Below are 21,875 nucleotides of genomic sequence, written 5' to 3' on the forward strand. Positions count from 1 at the left end.
TATATATATATATATATATATATATATATAGAGAGAGAGAGAGAGAGAGAGAGAGAGAGAATTAACACCTCTATCCGACCCAACATGTGTCAAGTAAAACTGTAACATAGAAAAGTCCATTTATTGTTCTTTTATTTCGTTTCATTCTTTCCATGTATATAAAATACTTCTTGCTGTATTGACAAATCTGAAAGAAATCAGTCATCAGAGTTAGGTGTTACCTTTGCAGAATATCAAAAGTATATATAATTTCAAACATCTCGTTGTTTATGACTGATATATTTCTAGCTACGTAACTGTAACATGTGGCGTTTTCCCGGGCTTTACGGCAACTGATGAAAGTTAGTGAAATAATCAACGACATAGAAGATCAGAACAATTACTACACCACACAGCATATGTTGTTTTTCAGCAAGTAATTTTATTTAATATGATGAAAATTAGTTACAGTTAAAATAATAGTGGTCGCTTGAACATCAGCTGATTAAGGTACATACGATGTGTACATGTACGTCTGACCTACTGACGATTTCGAAGGACGCATATGCAAATTTGACATGTTAAGGAGAAGTTTTATAGATATGGGGCGATAGTCGATTACCGGCGATGATTACAATAGATGTCATCGATCCTTATAGAACTACTGGGCTTCCTTTGATCCATCTCACGTAGCTTTCGTAGGTCGCTACCATCGCTGTTTATAGCTCACTGAGCATGCGCAAAATAGGTCCAGTATATTACATCGGTACGGAGGGCGATAGGAGTTAACAAACTGTGGTTAATCAATGGATTTTGGATACATTTTCAATAAAGTATTTCCCTTGATAATAATATCAACAAATATAATCTTGTTCGTTTGAAATAATAATTATTATTACATAGCTTTATAGTCTCAAGAGGTGTTAGGATTTTCCAACAATTTTATAAGTTCGCCAACATCCAACAGTTTTTAAATAGTTTTCCAAGTTTCAACGGTTTTCCAGCGAAATTTCAACTATACGGTATTTAAGGCACGGAAAATGTCGAATCGGTATCCAGAAGGCAGTGCACAGCAAGGAGGCAGCAGAACGTTTGAAGCTTAAAAGTACAACAGTACGTGGGGCTCCCTAGTGGCCGAGTGGTCCAAAGCGCTCTCCGTTATTGATCACTGCCATCTCACCTCTGTCTGCGTGGGTTCGAGTATAGGATTTGGCTAATTTCGGTATGTGAGAAAGCTTGCGAGTAGCTTCTCATGGGTCTGTGGTTCTTCCTGGGGTTTTCCCGGGTTCTTCCTCCACCATTAATACTGGCCGCCATGTTTAGCCTATCGTGTGCTGAAAAATGGCGTTAAACTCCACAACATCAACAACAAAATACGTAATAGCCATGTTTAAGAGTCGTGTCACATTTGCTAAGCCCCAGAGATAAAGTCATATATAAGCTTTAATATTACTGCGGCGTTATGTTTGATGTCTAAAGATTTCCGAGCGTTAGTGATAATCTCTTACGCAAGGATACATGACCAACCGGAGACCCAGAATCTTGAATCGGCGAAGGTGATAGATCGTAACGGCTTCACACCTTTGTGTTACAGCTTAGTCCTAAGATCAGAGAAAAGCTCGCGAGGTGAGCGGACCGCGTTCTCATCCGTCCCCACGCTGACAGACAGCGAGAGGGACATTGTCCGCTAAGTTTGATTGGATCGGTCCACAGCGATGTCCACTCAAAAACTGAGATAGAGGATGCGAATTATACCTTCCAACTTGTAAACTAAAAGTTAGTTTCGCCTAAGAAGATTGCTGAACAATAGGGTTATTCCGAGAGAGCTAACCGTAATTTGGCGGTAAAACTTAGAGGTAGATTCTAAGGAAAGACAAAGCTTCGAAAAGGAAGCTTTGTAGGGGACAGAGAACTTCAGGTTCAATCAAGTCCCGAGTCTTCAAGAGGTGGAGAGAGAACTGAAACTAGCCGAGCAGTCGAAGTCGACAGAAGTCTAGTCGGTGGAGAGAAGATTGAGGAGGAGGAGGTAGAGGTGTCTGGAGAAGAAAGCGAAGGAGGAGGAGTATAGAGAAGTCGAGGAGGATAAGGAATTTGCAGAAAGTAGGGGAGGAAGAGGAGACGAAATTGGGAGGAATAGGAGAGAGAAGAATACCACAGATAAGTAGAATCCAAGAATAGGTGGAAAGCGATCTCACACCACAGAAAAGTGGTGTAATAGGCTATTAAGGGGTCGATCGTTGCTGACTGGGGGCTCGGAACTGTACATGTATCTTTCACTAATTTAACTTCCAACCAAAATCGAACTTTGGTGGGACTTCTACAATAGTTTAAATAAAATATTGGGAGCACCCCACCTTAACCGCTTAAGAAAGCCCCACCAGTCGAAATAGTTACTTAGTAATTATTTTGCAATTATTGTTATAGCATTAGCAATTTCGGTAGTTAAATAATTTTAAGATACATAGAGATAATACACTTTCAATCTTTAAAGTATAACATCTATTTATTGTATAGCATAACAATTTCGTCACTTCTAATATTTTATCAAGAACTCATTTTCATAAGTTTGAGATACATGTATTTATATATGTGACATTTAGTTCCTGTTTTTTCAGCAGAAGTGTTTGCAAATCCCAGCTGTATAAATGTAAAAGAGTTCGCCTTGACGTCGGGATACATTGCAGCTATAAAATTTCGTTTGGGTGATCAGTGGTGACGTTTTGTCACCACTTATCGCCCCTACCCTATTAATAGTGTGTGGTCGTTGAATGAGTCCCATTTCTCTTCACGTCCCAAACTTTTGCTTATATTAACTGTTCGTGGTCATTGAATGAGACAATTTTCACATGCCACGCGTTTACTAATAAAGATTGTGTAATCATTACATAAAAAATAATTTTCTCCTCAAATCACACATATTCCATTCTATTATTATATGATCATTTAATGAATAAATTTTTTCTTCAAATATCACACTTTAGGTTGTTAAAGCTACATTAAAAATTCAAATCATACACACACACACACACACACACACACACACACACACACACACTTTCGGGCGAACATAATCTTCCTCCCGATATCACATTTATCTGCGAGGATTCGTTGGTTTGGTCACGATCCAAGGGACACAACTCGTTTTTGCTGGAAACAGACAAGTTGCCTCCCCATATTTATTTCGGTCCTCTTAACTGCATTTAACATTATCTACCTGAATTCTGATAAAGTTGTTTTTGACGCAAGATTATATATTATATGAATATTTTCCACAGTCAGCAAGGAATAATGGACTAAGTAGAAGTCACGTCACACAGATACAGAAAGTTGGCGATATTCCAACTGCACATCAGTGACTGCGAGCAAGTGTAAACATCAAGGAAAAATACCCGAATGTCACACCTGATGTCAAAGTTCACATCTCCATCACCGTGACATATTTCCGTGAATCTAAGTGATTGCTGAATATTCAGTTTATTGCTGTATAATTTTTTTTTAATCACTCATATTGAGTAAATGTTTACAGTAAGCATACAAAGGTTTGTCTCTGTCATGCTTTTGATCCAGTTCATTGCGTCAGGTGTCTATAGCAAATAAAGTATCCGAAGTGTCTGGGATTGTTGTATCAAAAAGTGAAAAAGAAATAAAATACATAAAGGTAAAAAACCGTTACATAACCATTCCTATGATCATCGAATAATATTACACAATAATACTAAACATACAATGTATTATCTCCTATCTTACTAAGTTGTGTTTGGAATCACTCAGTCGAGAATCACTTATCTCAAGTGGTGTCATGTAACATGTTCCCGGATGTTATTAGGTGCAAAAATCTCATTCCATCACTGCTGCTTGAAACATTAGACGATTACACTTAGAAATGTATTGCATACGCTCTTGTAAAAACCCTACGTGCATAATCTAAGTGTTTAGTACAAGGCCGATCAAGATCCTACACATACGTATAAAAATAATTTTGTGTGTGAATTGAATATTATAAATATTTCTGAATTGAAAATTAATTAATAATTGTACTTACTCGATACTGATGACTCGGATGGTTTAGTGGCAAGCTACAGCTGGACTGATAAAACAACGAAGAAACTTTTATTATACGGTATTTCGCGCCTCTGTGTGTGTGTGTGTGTGTGTGTGTGTGTGTGTGTGTGTGTGTCTGAGAGAGAGAGAGAGAGAGAGAGAGAGAGAGAGTTCTAAGTTAATAATATAGCCTAAATCAACACTGTGTATTTTTTGATATAAAAATCATTCATGAATATGAGACTGCAGCGTTTTTTCTTCTTCAGATAGTTGATTTCTTTAAATTTCAAACTATTCGCGATTTTATTAAACAAACGAACAATCAAAAATGGGTATGCGTTGCTAAGAAGGTTATCAGATTATCCTATGTAGAAACTTACGTGGACACAGAAATGGGTACAGCGGTTGTTGCTAAGAAGGTTATCAGATTATCCTATGTAGAAACTTACGTGGACACAGAAATGGGTACAGCGGTTGTTGCTTTGGAGAAATGAGGTCAAATGAAAGCTGTTCTGCGTATTTGCTTGTTTGTGTAGAATGAAATAAACACATATATATTTTCTTCTTCCCTATCTCTAAGGCACGGAATACATTTCTTTATTTAACCAGATTCCGAAGTTTCAAATAAGCTCGTCCATAAAAAAAAAATATTTGGCTGGCACAACTTAATTTAATTTTTTCAAAGTCCGGCATATCGTTAAGATGTGCAAAACAGGATCACGCCAATTTGGTGTCCGTTGGACATGTTATGTTTTTGTGGGATTTCTGATGCTCTACGGAGTCCACTCGCAAGACACTTTTAATGAGGTAAGCATGGTGTGACTCTTCTTTAATCTGTCCGTGCATCGGTATGTATGTATATGTGCAGGGTTTGCGCTACCATATAGGCAAACTAGGCAGCCGCCTAGGGCGCTGATTTCAGGGGGGCGCATTTTAAAAAAAAATTATTGTTTATAAATTTTGAAATTGATATTTTCGGGGTGGGGGTGGGTGGGCGTCAGAATCTAACCTTGCCTTGGGCGCCAGATAGTCTGGCCGGGTATGGCGCCGGCCCTGTATATATGTATATATGTACACACATACTATAATCTACAAATATGTACATAAAACCGTTTATGTAGGTATTATTCACACACCCTCCAGTATTACCAATTTTGGAAACGAAAAGCATCAATGATATAAAAAATGCAATCACCTGGTCATTTCATTCATCAATTTATAAATTCTAACCTGATTGTCGCTCGGGATGGGTGTGTCCCTAACATTGTAAACTCATTGGCATTTTAAACCAAACTTAAGTTATACTTGTAATCCAGAGAGACGGATCATCGTCCTTTTATGGTTTCAAGCAAAGTCCATTTCAGTAAAAAAAAAAAATTTTTCGTCTACGTCCAGTATTTACAATGTGCAGTTTTATTATTTCTGAAAGAAATTGAAGAAATGAAAAGGACAAATTCTTGTCTAACTGTGTTCAAATAGATTTAACTCCAAATGTACAGCAGTTCTTGAAAACAGATTCACCCATGCAAATATGGCGACCGTGCTCATAAGGAAACCTCGATTAATTCGAAACGCCAAGAAGTCGACAGTGTTTGGGACCCTCTGGTGACAACCAGGTTAGTCAGTATAAACTGATGAATGAAATGACTAAGATTTTTGCATTTTTTGTATCTTGATGCCTTTTGTTTTGAAATCGGGATGGGGGTTTACAAACAAACATGTGTGTGTGCACATACATACATACATGCATGCATGCACGCACGCACGCACGCACGCACACACATACATACATACATACATACATATATACAAAGGTTATCAGTACAGTAATGTGATCAGCGTGCTTGCATTCGCATTGAATATGATAAAGGACGGACGTAGGCAAGCACGAAATCCGAAAGAATGAGAAAGACGATGTCTTTCTGTTATCAAATATATGCAATACAATCGCACACGAGCCGTTTATGTAGTGCTAATGTGCTTATTATATACCCTAATACATTTTATTTGATTCTTCCTTCAAATTGATTCCATTAAGTTGTACCCATCATACGACCTTAAGGAGATGAAGTCATCATTGATATCGAGGAATCATCAGGACTGGTATAATGACGGATTTCTTATTGTTACAAACCAGAGGTATTTACTTTATCCGAGCGATGTCAAGCCATTGCGCGATTTCAATAGAAGTGATGAGTTTCTCCTAAGATTCATAGACTTCCATTCAACCTCTGTTGTAAATTAGAAAGTCCAACGTGTCCATTCTATAAAAAGATTTGGTCTAATCAATATAATACCATAGATCTCACAAATTTCCAATTGTCTATCAACCACACATCTGCATCGATTCTCTTCATCAACTTTCCGCATCGCAAAACTATACAACTTCCCTTATCACAAGGATCTGTTTTTACTACGCCACCTTAGGCAAGTCAATTCTTGGTTTTGAGCCACATTTAGCCTGCAAAAATGCATCACATTTGCCACCATGGCGATATAAACAGTATTTGCCGACGAAGGAACAATCCCTTCTTGTTTATTCCATTGTGTAATTTACCTTTCCAACCCGAAATACTGCACCTGGATTCATATAACCAATGTACACCACTAGATTTAATGTTACGTGTTTAGACGCTCATAAACGTAACAAGAAAAGAGTGAAGACAACAAGCTCTGTAAAAGTTAACAAATCAATTATTTCCCTAGACAAACAAGGTAAAAATGGTAAAAAGGAACCTACTGTTTTAAGACTCAAATCCAAATATGATCCAAAAATAATCCAAGAATTAAAAATGATACGTCCTAGTAATAAAATGTTCTAATGAATTTGAGTTCGAGTCCCGTTGAAAATACAAAATGGAATGCGATGACTTATCTTGTAGCTAGTATAGTATTGAAATGTCAACAGTTCATTGTTGTTCCACTGGAAATACTATTCCGGTGTTTCAATTCCGAATAAAGTTGCAATAAATGTCTTTGTCCAAGAATTATATATGAGCACTTAAATATTCACAGGGAAAATAAGCTAATCTTTAAGAATCTAAATAATCTGAAGAAAAATTAAAATGTAACTCCAACTGGTCACAACAGTAAAAAACACCACCTTGACGTCGATGTGCTTAAAAGCCCACATGAGATTATTTCTCAAAACATCAGTATTAAATCTGATTACTGCGCAATTCCGGTAAAACCAGACTTCCGAAATAAAGACTATTCACATGGCTCAAGTCACGAACATCCGGTACAGCCTCGATTCCACTCTAAATTTCCACAATAAAAATTAAAGAAAAAAGATAAGAAATTGTTTACGCCAACTCTTACTAATTCTGAAACAAGGACAGGAACAAGGTCAGCATTTATATATAAAGTTTTAAAATACGTGTTTACGAAAAAAACAGTTAGATCAAACTAATTTCTGGAAAGAGCTAAATTCCAGTAAACAACATTACATTATTATAACATGTAATGCAATTTAACATATTTTTTTAAAACTGACAAGCAAATAATTAAATAAAATAAAAAATAAAATAAATAAGATATATATAACACCTGAATTCACCAAAAGTAAACCATGGCATCATGGAAACTCATTAACACTTCACGTGACGTTTGCTCCTAGTAATTGGATAATTATTTCGGACTAACGAATATTTCCAAAGGACAGAGTTCCAATAATCAAAGAGGTAAGCACAACAATCTAAGAATTCCTTAAAACGATACGCTATAACGAACTATGCATAATCCGAATTTATTACATTATAAATAAATAGACGTGTCGTTATGTTGGGCACGCGCACGCATCATTTGAGCTTTCTAACTTTGAAACTTAGATTATTTATTTTTCACAACTTGATATAAAGTTACGTACTAGGCTGTAGATGAAATTAATTTTATTTTGTCCAACGAATCGATTGATCAAGAGAGTTTTGCCACTTCAGTGTATATTGGTAATATTGTATAACAAAGGTCACACTGTTGGCAAATAAAAGGAGAAAATGCAATATCTAACTGATGGAACAATTTAAAAAAAATCACACCGGATCATGAGACTAGAATGTTCGATGCTTAATCTGATTGATACCTAAAGTTGATTGAATATAGATTATGCTTGGACATGTGATTTCTCTCCACAGAGACCAGAAATATTGTCCCTCCATATCAGCTCCGACATCAAATATCGCTTTGCCACCACTTTGGTTGTCAGTCGTGTGAAGAACCCGCACAAGGTTGCCAAAGAAGTGGTGTTTGACGTCACGCTTCCCAACGAGGCTTTCATCACGGACTTTAAGATGTAAGTGTCTATAAATAGAACATATAGGACTTTAATGGATAGCGTATTTACAGAAACGTTTGGGTACAGTCTTACGTCACAAGCATTTGGCATATTTCTGACAATTTGGAAGTTGTTTTGCCTCTCGGACGATCACAACACTGAAGCATAGTGTCAGAACAAATCAGAATTGCTAACACAAGAAAAGTGCAACTATACACTGCTTCGACGAAGTCATTATTTTTGCTAAATGGTGCTTATAGTAAAAATACGGATAAAGACTTGTGTCTAATTAGAGGCGTGCATGATTAAAAATGAAAACCAACGGGATTAGATGTGAATGTTAGCCTTATAATTTTCTCATAAGCAAGGTTTTGTGAAAATAATAAAGTGCACCAAAGACGATGAAGGTGCGGCTATTTATGTCTGCTGTATTATAGCCTGAGCAGTTCTGGTTGTTTCAACGTTGTGACCTATATTTCAATCTGCTGAGACTTGAAAGCTAACGCAGAAGAGCCCGAAGAAGTCCAAATGCTAGTCCCTAAGGATAGCTAGATTGCATCGGACAACGATAACCCTTCTTTAAAACACTGATGTGTGTGTTTGTGTGTGTGGGTGATTTGGATTTTTAACTTAGGTTTAACATTTTTCAGTCATATCGCTTCAATGTCTGCAGTGTGACAGTTTATAGTGATGTCTAGCACTGAGACATCATGCCGCAGACATTGTAGCATGATGTCTCACCCAGTCACATTATCCTGACAGCAGGCCGGCCAGTCATAATAGTAACCTCTTAATGATGAGCGCCAAGCGAGACAGTTGTTAGTACCATTTTTATAAGTCTTTTGAATGACTCAGGCGAGGTTTGAAGCCATAACCGCCCGCATCCGATTCATCCGGTTCAAAACTTTGCTAAATTATCCTCGGATAAAACCTTATTTATATACTTAAAGATATAAATGTATAAATATAGAAGCAGAATTGATTTTAATAATAAGTCTCTCTAACTGAGATGAATGTTGTTGTTCTTAAACAATTTCTAACGTTCTTTAATTATACAAGGATTAAACCCCTACAATGACTTCAAAAATTAAGAAATATCAATTTCTAAGCTTCATGATTTAAAGCAACTTTACCATGATCACGTGTCTCATAGATAGTTCTTTATAACCTTTAATCGACCTAACATGTTGGTCTGAGATAATCTAAGAGTTGGAGGTAATTGGAGAGCCCACAGGACATCGATGACCTTGAATGGACGCCCACAGACAATGGCATGTGTTAAACCCAGAGATCGAACACGGGTTTGTAAGGGTGGAAAGCTGCATCATTCATGCCATCAAGATCCCACACGATATCATGACACCCATTCTGCACCAAAACAAACAGATAAGTAATAACACTAATCACACTTGATGTGAGTATATTAGTAATCACACGTGGTGTGAGTATATAAGTAACCGTCATACTAATTGTTGATATATTTCTAAGCAGTTGGACTCATGATCAGGAGATGTGCTGGTTTGAATTTCTCCATCGGATGAGCAGAGAGCGATAACCGTGGCTTGGTGAAGGCATCTTATTCTACTTACCAGGACCCTAATGTGCTGATGTGCCAAAGTCTCGTTGATAGATTAAGATGAATAATTAAAATTTGACAACAGTTGTTACATGTCGTGGATTAAGGCAATATTTATGATTTCGAGTGAAATCAATTCAAAGTGTCATAAAGTAATAATTATTTGTTCACCAATATTTTTGAAAGCCACTGTACTTGAAACTATGAATTGTTAATGGGCCTCTCAGCTTCATTTGTTTTCCTCTCAGCAGTCTAATTATGCGACACGAGAGCACCAAACAAAGTTGGTTTAACATCAATTATGTCCAAGTATACGTCCTGAATAATAATGGTCATGTATATTTCCTGAAGATAACTCTTTCTTTCCGAAATAAAATTAGAAGTTTAGATTTATTTTCCCGCTAACTTTGTCTATTTTCAAGTGCTACGTAGCTATTAAAAATTAAAGAGCACAAATAAAACATTAATTTTGAAGTGTACTATTTCATCTTTTATCCACTCCCCTTCTTTTTTTCCTATGATATCAGACCTTTATACCGGTATGGCCATTCTCCGAAATAGATGATATTAGAGGGGAGCCGATTAAATATCATGTTTTTTGACAATTTAATTCGCCAATCAGATTATAGGTTTAATATTTCTAAAAGTGAAATTATTATTCAGAATATATTTCTATTAACGACAACTCTTCCTGAAATGGGTAAGAAATTACAAACGCTCGTTAAAGCATGGATTTTCATCAGCGCTTGTCAGATCAACATATAGTAAGCAGATCGTAATCTTAATCAGAATGAAAGGTGAGTGATCTTATACCCACTTGGAGCTCTTGTCTTTTTTGTAAGAAAATTGAAACGCTATAATAGATATGTCTATATTTAAATTACACGTTTCAGAATTTATTTTAAGCAACAATGTTCTTGAAAACTTTTTGCTGCTTAAAGACAAAAATCCATTTTTACGGATAGCAAGCTAAGTTGTTTTAACTTTTGTGTAGGGAGATAGATGATACAGTGTATCCTGGAGAAATAAAAGAGAAAGAGCAGGCAAAGACACAGTATGAAGCGGCCAGAAGTAGAGGAGAAAGTGCGGCCCATATAAAAGAACGGTAAGAGCTCAACACACATATGTCTGCATTTATGTTTATTATCCATAACATCGTCTCTACTATCTCTCTCTGACGTTCTGTGCCTTAATTAATTTCATTCAGGTCTTTTCCTAATCCAAATGAGCTCGGGAACGGTTCGGGCTAATCTAATGGAAACACACACACACACACACACACACACACACACACACACACACACACACACGCCGTATACAGTGTGTGCGCATGTGTACTTCCCCAAAGATTTAACTCTCTCTTGAAGGTTTTCTTTGCAGAGCTATGGCACAAGTCGAAATGGTTTTAAGAATCAATTCCTGATGCAAGCTTAATATCGAAACGCAGGCAAGCGACGAATTGAATAAGTTCACCAAGCGTTCAAACGTTAGAGTTCCAAAAGCCTTACAGGCGTAGCAAAACACATGACGAATGGGTCTAAATTGACCTTTTCGAGTTTTATAGAATGCTTCGCCCTCTAAAATTGGAACTAAAACATGTTATATATCCATAATGGTCGCAGTGACCCACTTGATTAGACGAACTCTATTAATGCAAGTAAGTAAACACGTACGTTGATGTTCAGATTAGGCAGCGGCACATTGGATTGTTTATTACGCGATAACTGATTGACGTATGCCACGCCCAGATGAGAGGTCAATTGGTTGCTTGAGCTTCGATATTTTCACATTGGTAGACATACATATTAACTCCATTTACACTCCGACTGCAGTAATCATTCATCTTGTTCTTGTCATTCTCTTAATTAAAGACTCTCAGTAACTTTTCATATTGTTGTAAAATAATTTTTTTTTTTTAACCAGCGTTCATAGAGTATAATGAAACATTACATACATTAGTGTGTCTGTTTTAAGGAAAATGGACGGATGTGAACCATATTATGATTTCATATGAAATGAATAAAGAAAACAGAGAAACGCACCTTGAATTGTGGAGAGAATAAAAATTTAAAATTAGGATCTTGTTCTCATAGGTTAATCATGGCTTGAGGCTATTTTGCAAGAAAAAGGAATCGTATTTGCTAGTGCAAATCTGTTTCTTTTGCTCATTTCAAATAATAAAAAATAATAAATAAATTAATTAATTAAATAAAGGCCCAGAGAAACCAATAAATTTGACGTCCAAGTCAACGTTGCCGCCGAGAGTAATGTGACCTTCAACTTGACGTACCAGGAACTTTTGAGACGAAAACGAGGTTTGTATCGACATGTGGTCTACATCGATCCGGGGCAACCGGTGCAGGATATGAACGTTCGGATCCACATTCAGGAATCGAGACAAATTTCTGTAGTCCGTGTACCTCCGCTCAGAAATGATGTAAATGATATCAAAGAAATAGGTATTGTATTATAGTTTCCTTCTCTTTTTTGACTAATATTTTATTTAGTTCATAATTCAACCTTTATAAATTTGTACAAAAAATGAATGATAGTCAGTAGTCTAGAGTAATGATATTCGATAGTCTTGAGTAATGATTTTCAATAGTCTTTAGTAATGATATTTAATAGTCTAAAGTAATGATATTCAATAGTCTAAAGTAATGATATTCAATAGTCTAGAGTAATGATAGTCAGTAGTCTTGAGTAATGATAGTCAATAGTCTAAAGTAATAATATTCAATAGTCTAAAGTAATGATATTCAATAGTCTAGAGTAATGATATTCAATAGTCTAGAGTAATGATAGTCGGTAGTCTTGAGTAATGATAGTCCGTAGTCTTGAGTAATGATATTCGATAGTCTTGAGTAATGATAGTCAATAGTCTTGAGTAATGATAGTCAATAGTCTTGAGTAATGATAGTCAATAGTCTAAAGTAATGATATTCAATAGTCTAAAGTAATGATAGTCAATAGTCTAGAGTAATGATAGTCAGTAGTCTTGAGTAATGATAGTCCGTAGTCTTGAGTAATGATAGTCAGTAGTCTTGAGTAATGATAGTCCGTAGCCTTGAGTAATGATAGTCAATAGTCTTGAGTAATGATAGTCAATAGTCTTGAGTAATGATAGTCAATAGTCTTGAGTAATGATAGTCAATAGTCTAAAGTAATGATATTCAATAGTCTAAAGTAATGATAGTCCGTAGTCTTGAGTAATGATAGTCCGTAGTCTTGAGTAATGATAGTCAATAGTCTTGAGTAATGCTAGTCCGTAGTCTTGAGTAATGATAGTCAATAGTCTTGAGTAATGATAGTCAATAGTCTTGAGTAATGATAGTCAATAGTCTAAAGTAATGATATTCAATAGTCTAAAGTAATGATAGTCCGTAGTCTTGAGTAATGATAGTCCGTAGTCTTGAGTAATGATAGTCAATAGTCTTGAGTAATGCTAGTCCGTAGTCTTGAGTAATGATAGTCAATAGTCTTGAGTAATGATAGTCAATAGTCTTGAGTAATGATAGTCAATAGTCTTGAGTAATGATAGTCAATAGTCTAAAGTAATGATATTCAATAGTCTAAAGTAATGATAGTCAATAGTCTTGAGTAATGATATTCAATAGTCTAAAGTAATGATAGTCAATAGTCTAAAGTAATGATAGTCAATAGTCTTGAGTAATGATATTCAATAGTCTAAAGTAATGATAGTCAATAGTCTAAAGTAATGATATTCAATAGTCTTGAGTAATGATATTCAATAGTCTTGAGTAATGATAGTCAATAGTCTAGAGTAATGATAGTCAGTAGTCTTGAGTAATGATAGTCGGTAGTCTTGAGTAATGATAGTCAGTAGTCTTGAGTAATGATATTCAATAGTCTAGATTAATGATAGTCCGTAGTCTTGAGTAATGATAGTCAATAGTCTGGACGAATGAATACATACATATCTGAAATACATGATTATGAATTATAGGGAAACAACAGAACAAAGTGTGAATTTAGGGAGCGTTATAGTGGATCTTAAATTTGTTAAGCAGAAAAGTATAAAAGTAGAACATAGAATTCTACCTTACGCCTTCCACGTCTCCTTCACCAGGTAGACAACTAGAAACACTTTGACTCGATTTGATATCGTTATTGTTCCGTCGGGACAACCCTAGATTAAAAAAAAATATTACCTAATTCGGAATTTCAAGACCGAATAGATACCTAGCAATGACGTTAATGAGAATTTGGTCAAAACTGAACAACAGTTTAACCTCATTTATCCAAACCTCACATCGTTTATCAAAATCTAACTCATTTATCCGAACCTCGCCTCATTTATCCAAACATCATCAATAGGATGGTTACAACCATGCTAGCCCTGACTCAGATTCACTAGCCCTACACAATTCTACTAGCACATGCAAATTTGACCAAACCTATGTTACACGAAAGTATTTAGTATAGCCAAACTAGTTCTTACTAATCTGGCATGCATGGCCTAGAGTGGGTGGGTCTGGGTGTGCATTGGCTAGTATGATTGTATAGAGTGGGTGATTCTGGGTGTTCATGGTGTTATCTATGTTTGTTTTAATTTATATTTGATTTAATTTAAATGTGTCTTTGTTAGTTTTAATTGTTTTTTATATTCCCGTACATGCTATTGTAATGTAATTTTATTTGCTGGAATTTGACATTTTCCAGAATTTAGTTTGACCTGACTGTTTTTTTTCGTAAACACCTAATTTTAGAACTTTGTATATTATTGCTGACTCTCTTCCTGACCTTAATTTCAGAACCAGTAAACTACCTTTTCTTAAAAAAAAAATTATTCCTTCATAGTGTGGGATTTATTAGTGAATTCGAGAGAATTTAGTCAATCAGGCTTTTAAAACACTTAGACGTCAAGATGTTAATTCTGGTTTGATCAGTTGGAGTTACATTTTAATTTTTCATAAAATTATTAGAATTGTAAGAGATTCATTCTTTTCGCTGGGAATATTTAAGTGCTCATACAGAATCCTTGGAAAAAGACATTTATTGAATGCAAAACTGGAACTGTAGACACATCAGTACTATAATGACTATAGCATACGTCATCACCTTTCATTTTGGATTTCGTCGGGACTCGAACTTAGATTCATTTGAACATTTTATTACTAGGACTTCTTTTTCAATTCTTGGATTATTTTTGGATTATTTTTGGATTTGATTTTAAAACCGTAAGTTCTTTTCCTCATTTTTACTTTGTTTTTCTAAGGAAATAATTATTTGTTAAATTTTACAAAGCTTGTTGTCTTCACTTTTTTTCTTGTTACTGTTTATGAGAGCCTAAACAAATAAAATGGGCTAGTGTAATTGTATAGAGTGGATGAGTCTGGATGTGCATTTGCTAGTAGGATTGTGTGTTGCTAGTGAATTTGTGTGACAGGGCTAGGATGGTTGTGCGAGGGTACGTGAGGCTCGCTGTGCATTTGCACGTATGATTGTGTGTTGCTAGTGAATTTGTGTGACAGGGATAGGATGGTTGTGTGAGGGTACGTGAGGCTCGCTGTGCATTTGCTGGTAGTATGGTGTGGAATGGGTGTGTCTGAATATGCGTGATTGCAGCGAAATATTTTTTGAAATATCTTTTATATCGGATAATTGTGCATTGTTTCATCAATGTTATAACTGATTTCGTATTTTAAAAAAATTGAATTAAATCAAGGCCCCGTTTTGTTGAAAGCTTTTCTTTCTCCTATCATTTCATGTTGATTAGTCTTTTATCTATATGATGTTCTAAGTCCAAAATGAATAGTCTTTTTCTCTCTATGTTGCATGAAATAACATCTGGTGTTTATAAAACAATTCAATTTATTTTTTCAGTCGTCAGAGACAGAAACATGGCTAGTTTTCAAGTTGATTTAATACATATAATACAGTCTCATTAACCAGGAAACCTAAAAAGACATTTAAAAAAAAAACGTCCGAATAAACGCGACATTTTTAATTAATGTTTATGTGGAAATTGAAAAGAGTAATTGAAGTTGGCATTTGAAAGAAAAAGTTTACATTCTTAAAAACGTTCCAAAGTTTACATCAGCAATATAATCAGCACAAACTTTTATTGTTTTGCGATAAGTTTTATTGTTGACATAATTTAATATTTCTTTTTAAAAAAAATACAACCATGAATATTAGTATCTATGATGCAAAGGTTGTTATGCCCCAAGCGCACAATTTTTAATTGTTATTATATTTTCCGAGTAACCTCTATTTCAAGAGCAAGTCATCCAAAGCGACTGGAATTCTGCTATTTGTGAAAAAGAATGTCTATAATGTACAATGTGTTCATCCATTACGTTTACCGTTTCAGTGTTCATCAACTACGTTTACCGTTTCAGTGTGTTCATCAATTACGTTTACCGTTTCTGTGTGTTCATCCATTACGTTTACCGTTTCAATGTGTTCATTAATTACGTTTACCGTTTCAGTGTGTTCATCCATTACGTTTACCGTTTCTGTGTGTTCATCCATTACGTTTACCGTTTCAGTGTGTTCATCAAATACGTTTACCGTTTCTGTGTGTTCATCAGTTATGTTTAGCGTTTCAGTGTTCATCAATTACGTTTAGCGTTTCAGTATGTTCATCCATTACGTATACCGTTTCAGTGTGTTCATTAATTACGTTTACCGTTTCAGTGTGTTCATCCATTACGTTTACCGTTTCAATGTGTTCATCAATTACGTTTACCGTTTCAGTGTGTTCATCCATTACGTTTACCGTTTCTGTGTGTTCATGAATTACGTTTAGCGTTTCAGTGTTCATCAATTACTTTTACCGTTTCAGTGTGTTCATCCATTACGTTTCCATTTCAGCTACCAATAACCTCGTTTTGATGACAAGACCTTCTCCTAATACGGCGTTCATTCAGTTTGTTCCGACCATACAGCAACAAATGGATAACGGCCAAAATGGAATATCGGGACAATTTGTGGTCGAATACGACATAGAAAGGTCACGTGATGCCGGAGAGATACTGGTTATTATACACTATCTTGGAATTAATTCCTTTTATTTCCCAATTTGACATTTTGGATTTATTTTGAAAGTATGATAAAACGAGATTTTTTAAAATTATTATCACGAATGTTATCGGACATGTAGCCATTTTGAGGTGTGATCGTAGTCACATTGCTGCGAACAAAGTGAAAGAGTGTCATATAAAATCAACCAAAACTTTTGCAACACTCCAGTGCGAGGTGATCAGCACAAAATGTAACTTACAACGGGATTTAATGGCGCAAAATCGTAATGTCACTAACAGAACTTAGCTATCACGCTAGATGGCGTGAACAGACAATGGGATTTCTAGACTGGTTCTCGACTCAATACAGCTTTGTTACAAACGGAGGACTTAAACGTCCATGATACCCGTACTGCGGTACACTTCCTGTATTCGTGAGACCTTAGAGAACAAGCATTATCCGTGTTAGTGAAACTAACATTAAAATTATGTTTTGAATTTCATGTTAGGGACTGTATAATATGCTTTATGGACAAAAATTAAACTCCAAAAAACAAAACATAGTTCATAGTATAATTCAAGATAATTTCCACGAGGAACAATGCGTATGAAACCCGGCAATAGGCTTTAAAACTTTTTTCTTCCTCATTGATATAAGAATTGTAGACAAAATATTGAGAGGAAAACAAATGAATTCTGTGGAAATATGTTCATACTAGATACTGCCTAAATGTTTAGAATTGAAACTTTCATAAATGTCCATCACAATAATTAGAAGACTGTAGCGAATGTTCCTGAATATTTGAAATTATAATGACATGCCAACGGAATTTACAGTACAGAGGAACCATGACATGCTATGCTATTTTTCAAAGATGACGCAAGTAAATGGTGCGCAATCAGATAAAAATCAGATCAGTATGCCATTCTGATCAACACTGTTATGATCTAAAACAGTCTCATTGGTAAGCATGACGAGATGATCATGTGATATTTAGAGATCATGCAACCAATGAAATTCCGGTTTTATACACAGTTCATTCGATAGGCTTCAGACTTTGTTTTCCACGTGATGGAATTAACTCAATTCACAGTTTGAAATTAGTCAATGACGTTTTGACATGTTAATTGAAAGGTTATTTGGACACAACCTCCTAACAAGTTCAGATCGTTACATAGCCATTCGAATTACTGTTAGGGTCTGATTTGAATCCGACTGATGGCGAGAAAAGAGGAGATTTTGTTCACACAATTGTACGCAGGCAGTAAATAGTTCTGGCGGAGTCTGTCGTGAACCGTGTTACCATTGAAACCTTCCTCCATCAAAGCAAAACTGAGTAATGATCCACATGTTAGAAATCTTGTTAGTGAACCGAGAAACCAAATCAATAATAATATATGAGATTTTAAACCCCGTAAAGAAACTACAAAAACAAATCAGAGATTTTCCTTATACCAACTTAGGGCGAAAAGCTGGTCATCAATCTGAAAATTTCAATTTAAAAACAGAGCTGGAGGAAAAAGGCTAGCCACTCAAGCATGTCGACTGCAAAAACCTAACTTTAAATTTGGCTCGAAAATGTATGTGATTGTGCACAAAGCCTTTCCTAATGTACACGCATGTTGAAATCGTGCATTCTTTATACTTTTATTTATAACGAACGATATATATGAGGATAGAGAATAGAGTTCTCTAAATATAAAGATATTACAGTTGAACGGTACATTAAAGAAGCGGCCAAACAAAGTACAATAAGCGTACTCTCTCCAATTCACAGCAAAGATATTAGGATTTAAATCAAAATTTGAAAAGTTATTGATCATGTTTAACATACAAATTTTCCTTTAAAGCACGTTTCTGCTTCATATTTTTCTTGCCAACCACATATTGGATTGACATATTGGATTGACATTGGATTGACATACTGGATTGACATATTTGATTGACATATTGGATTGACATACTGGACTGACATATTTGATTGACATATTGGATTGACATATTTGATTGACATATTGGATTGACATATTTGATTGACATATTGGATTGACATATTGGATTGACATATTTGATACTGAGGTTAAGATCAAGAAAACTAAGGATAAATTTAAAACTTTTTTATTAAAATAGTTATGGCCACAGGCTTTTACTGTTAGGCTTGACCCGTTGCCATTTATCAGATTTTCAGGAGAGGCAATGTGCTTGTTAACATCCATATAAACGAATATACCATTAAAGTGAACTGTCAGCTCTCTCCCTCTAACAGAAGTGGTTTTGTTTCATTGTGACCGAATGAAAGTTTACGCTCAGTCTGAATCGATAGTACCATAATGCTAATACTTCAGTCAAATTGTAAGAGTTTCTATTTTAAATTTTAAAGGTGGTCAATGGGTACTTTGTACACTTCTTCGCTCCGTCTGGATTCAAACCTTTTCCAAAAGATGTCCTATTTATTGTGGACGTAAGCGGTTCCATGTCTGGAATAAAGATTGACCAAGTCAAGAGCGCAATGGCTACCGTTTTGTCTGAGCTTCACGAGGATGACCGAATGAATATCATGACCTTTAGTGATGACACTAACTTCTGGAAAAATGAAATGGTCAACTGCACTGAAGAAAATATCTTGGAGGCAACACAATTTATAGCTAGGAAAAGAGCTTTTGGCGGTAAGGACAATACTTTGATCTCAGACGATGAAATATTACTTGTCATGCTTACGATCATTTTCCTCTGGCCTCACAGTATGTAGTAATTGCGTTGAAAATTAATTTCGGTGACTGTAGTAACACCATAAATCTTTCATAGTGCCGTATATTTTACCTTGCAACCGATCGGACGGACAGGGTTGTATGTATGTATGTATGTATGCTCTTGTTTAAAGGTATACAAGAACAATCTTGACTTTATAATGCTCAGTAAATATAAGGGTGGTAATAGTAGTAGAAATACCGCCCTTAGGCCAGTTACGATTAATGTCCCTTAGCGGAACTTTTTTAAAAAGGGTTTTCATAACTGTTTAAAGCTTTGGTTGCAGGCTGGGCCAAAAGTCTCAAGTGGCTCCCTTTCCCTGCCGTATCTGAAAATAAATAATATTTAAATGACTGATTCAGGGCAGGACGGAATTATTATATTGCTTTTTTCCCGCCTTGACTATGTACCTTCCTTGTAGTGCTAACCAATATGTCATCTATTGTCAGGTGTGTAATTGTGCAATTTTGCAGTCAACCCTTAAATAAAAGTAATTGGCAAGCTTTTGGAGGAGCGTTAAGTAGGCTGCATAGACTTTAAGGAGACTTTCCTCGCGTTGATCGCAGGGGTCTTGCGGTTAACAAGACGGCACTGCCGCTCCACCTGCCGTCGCTTCACAGGGTATAGATCAGATGGGTTCCACCTTCGCGTCACAGTTTGGTACCTCGTCGCCGCTAAGTACCAAGCTGAGCAAGTCGATGCTTAAGTCGCGGTCACGCCAGTTGCGAATGTTAGCAAGGTTGCACTTGATGTCATGGGTAGTAAGCCGCAGAGTTTCCTACCGCGCACTCAAACCGATGAATAACCTGCATGCGGATCAGACAAAGCCATAAGGTGTTGGTAAAATGGACGTCAATCGCGATATTTTGTACACAATGTGTCTCGAGTCTCTAGAATGGAAATAAAGAAAGATTTGTTTTTACCTTAGCCGGGATACCGTCAGAAGCAAAAATAAAATATTAAATTTGTTTAAATAAACAACAAAACAAAACAAAAAAAAATCGGCTTTTCTTTTTTCTTCAGCAGAACCAGCTTTTTGTCAGTAAACATAAAAAATGGATAGCACCGGATGGCATCAAAGTGCTCGCGCATGGGTCACAACCTTTCTGGTTCTTCAGAAGCTTCACCTGCAAAGCTACTAAAATCGGACGACGCCACAATCTATTCCAACGGCGGTACAACACATGTGACTTACCTTTCGACGCCTTTAGACGCTGTATACATGTCTAAATTTCGAGTCGTTAGCATAAAATGCGCCTGCTGACGGTAATGAGTTTCCCTCGGAAACATTAAGTTGCTTCTCCCGTTCAAAGTTCTGCCTAGGCGCGGTCGGACGTCAGGCAGTAAAATTCTGGACTAGTCGTCAGGTTAATTAGATCGACAACGGTGTAGACGACTACCAACCATCCAGGGTCGGTTGCCCGGCGCTGGCTGCCTTCATGCTCACCTTTTCCGTATAGACATTTCATGATAGTGCCAGGCTTTACCCTAAGTTTTTTCGCAAGCGGGTTTCCGCGCGTTAATAGCCTAATAGGAGGAACACAAGAACGCAAGGCACAACAAACTGGCGGATAAGTCAAAACATCAAGGGTCCCAAGTAGCTCATCGATATACGTTACCTGCAATATAAAACACAGCTACCGTTGCATCGCTGCACAGGCTGCCTTTAATTTACTGATTCGCGAAAAAATAAATGTCTCACACCGCGCATTTGTCTCGCTGACGTTATTAACACCAGCGCAAAAGTTTCCGGCGTCGTCATGTGTGGCGGAGAGTGAGATCAAAACGTAAGCAACCAGTGGGTCGGCTTTTATAAGTAATTTGGCACGCACTCGCTCTTAGAAATGGCGTGCAAGGCAGATTGGTGCTTAAGCGGCACAATGTTTTCGCACAATAGTCGAACGTGTCGGTCTCGTTACAGCATTAAAGCGGAATTCTCGGTTTTGTTCCCGATAGTTATTACAGACCGAGGAGTTTTTCATGCGTTATAAACCACATGTTTATTTTATCATGCCGGCTCGTAAAGAATAGTTTTTTTTCTTTCTTCATTTGGCACAAAGCAAAATCGTTAACGTAATTCTGGAATTGGTTACGCCATCCCCTGGATGGATTGTAACTATTTCCGCTCTGCCTTGATCCACTGAAGGTTCTGATTGCGGATGGTGAAAATATTTGTTTTGACAAGTGCTTCTAGGACTTCGTGAAGGATGTAGCCAGAAGTATCTCTGATGGAAACATTAGGGTCGGCTTGGCCTCGGGCCTTTGACC

General features: G+C 36.3%; 1 protein-coding gene across 4 annotated transcripts in view; it reads left to right on the plus strand.

Moving 5' to 3' along the window:
- Positions 1-4,555: 4,555 nt before the first annotated feature.
- Positions 4,556-21,875, plus strand: part of LOC149803953 (inter-alpha-trypsin inhibitor heavy chain H3-like) — a 115,612-nt gene continuing 98,292 nt past the window's right edge. For 2 of the 4 annotated variants that reach the window (XM_089953787.1, XM_089953788.1), the window contains exons 1-6: positions 4,556-4,827; positions 8,154-8,311; positions 10,864-10,974; positions 12,084-12,328; positions 16,710-16,873; positions 19,240-19,525. In XM_089953787.1, coding sequence (XP_089809913.1) covers positions 4,723-4,827; positions 8,154-8,311; positions 10,864-10,974; positions 12,084-12,328; positions 16,710-16,873; positions 19,240-19,525 — 1,069 coding nt within the window. In that variant the 5' untranslated portion in view covers positions 4,556-4,722. The remainder of the gene's footprint in view (positions 4,828-8,153; positions 8,312-10,863; positions 10,975-12,083; positions 12,329-16,709; positions 16,874-19,239; positions 19,526-21,875) is intronic. The other 2 variants (XM_089953785.1, XM_089953786.1) reach the window with 1 other exon arrangement.

Source organism: Sinohyriopsis cumingii, chromosome 3, assembly GCF_028554795.1.
Source record: "Sinohyriopsis cumingii isolate HCF-2022 chromosome 3, ASM2855479v2, whole genome shotgun sequence".
NCBI classification, from domain to species: Eukaryota; Metazoa; Mollusca; class Bivalvia; order Unionida; family Unionidae; genus Sinohyriopsis; species Sinohyriopsis cumingii.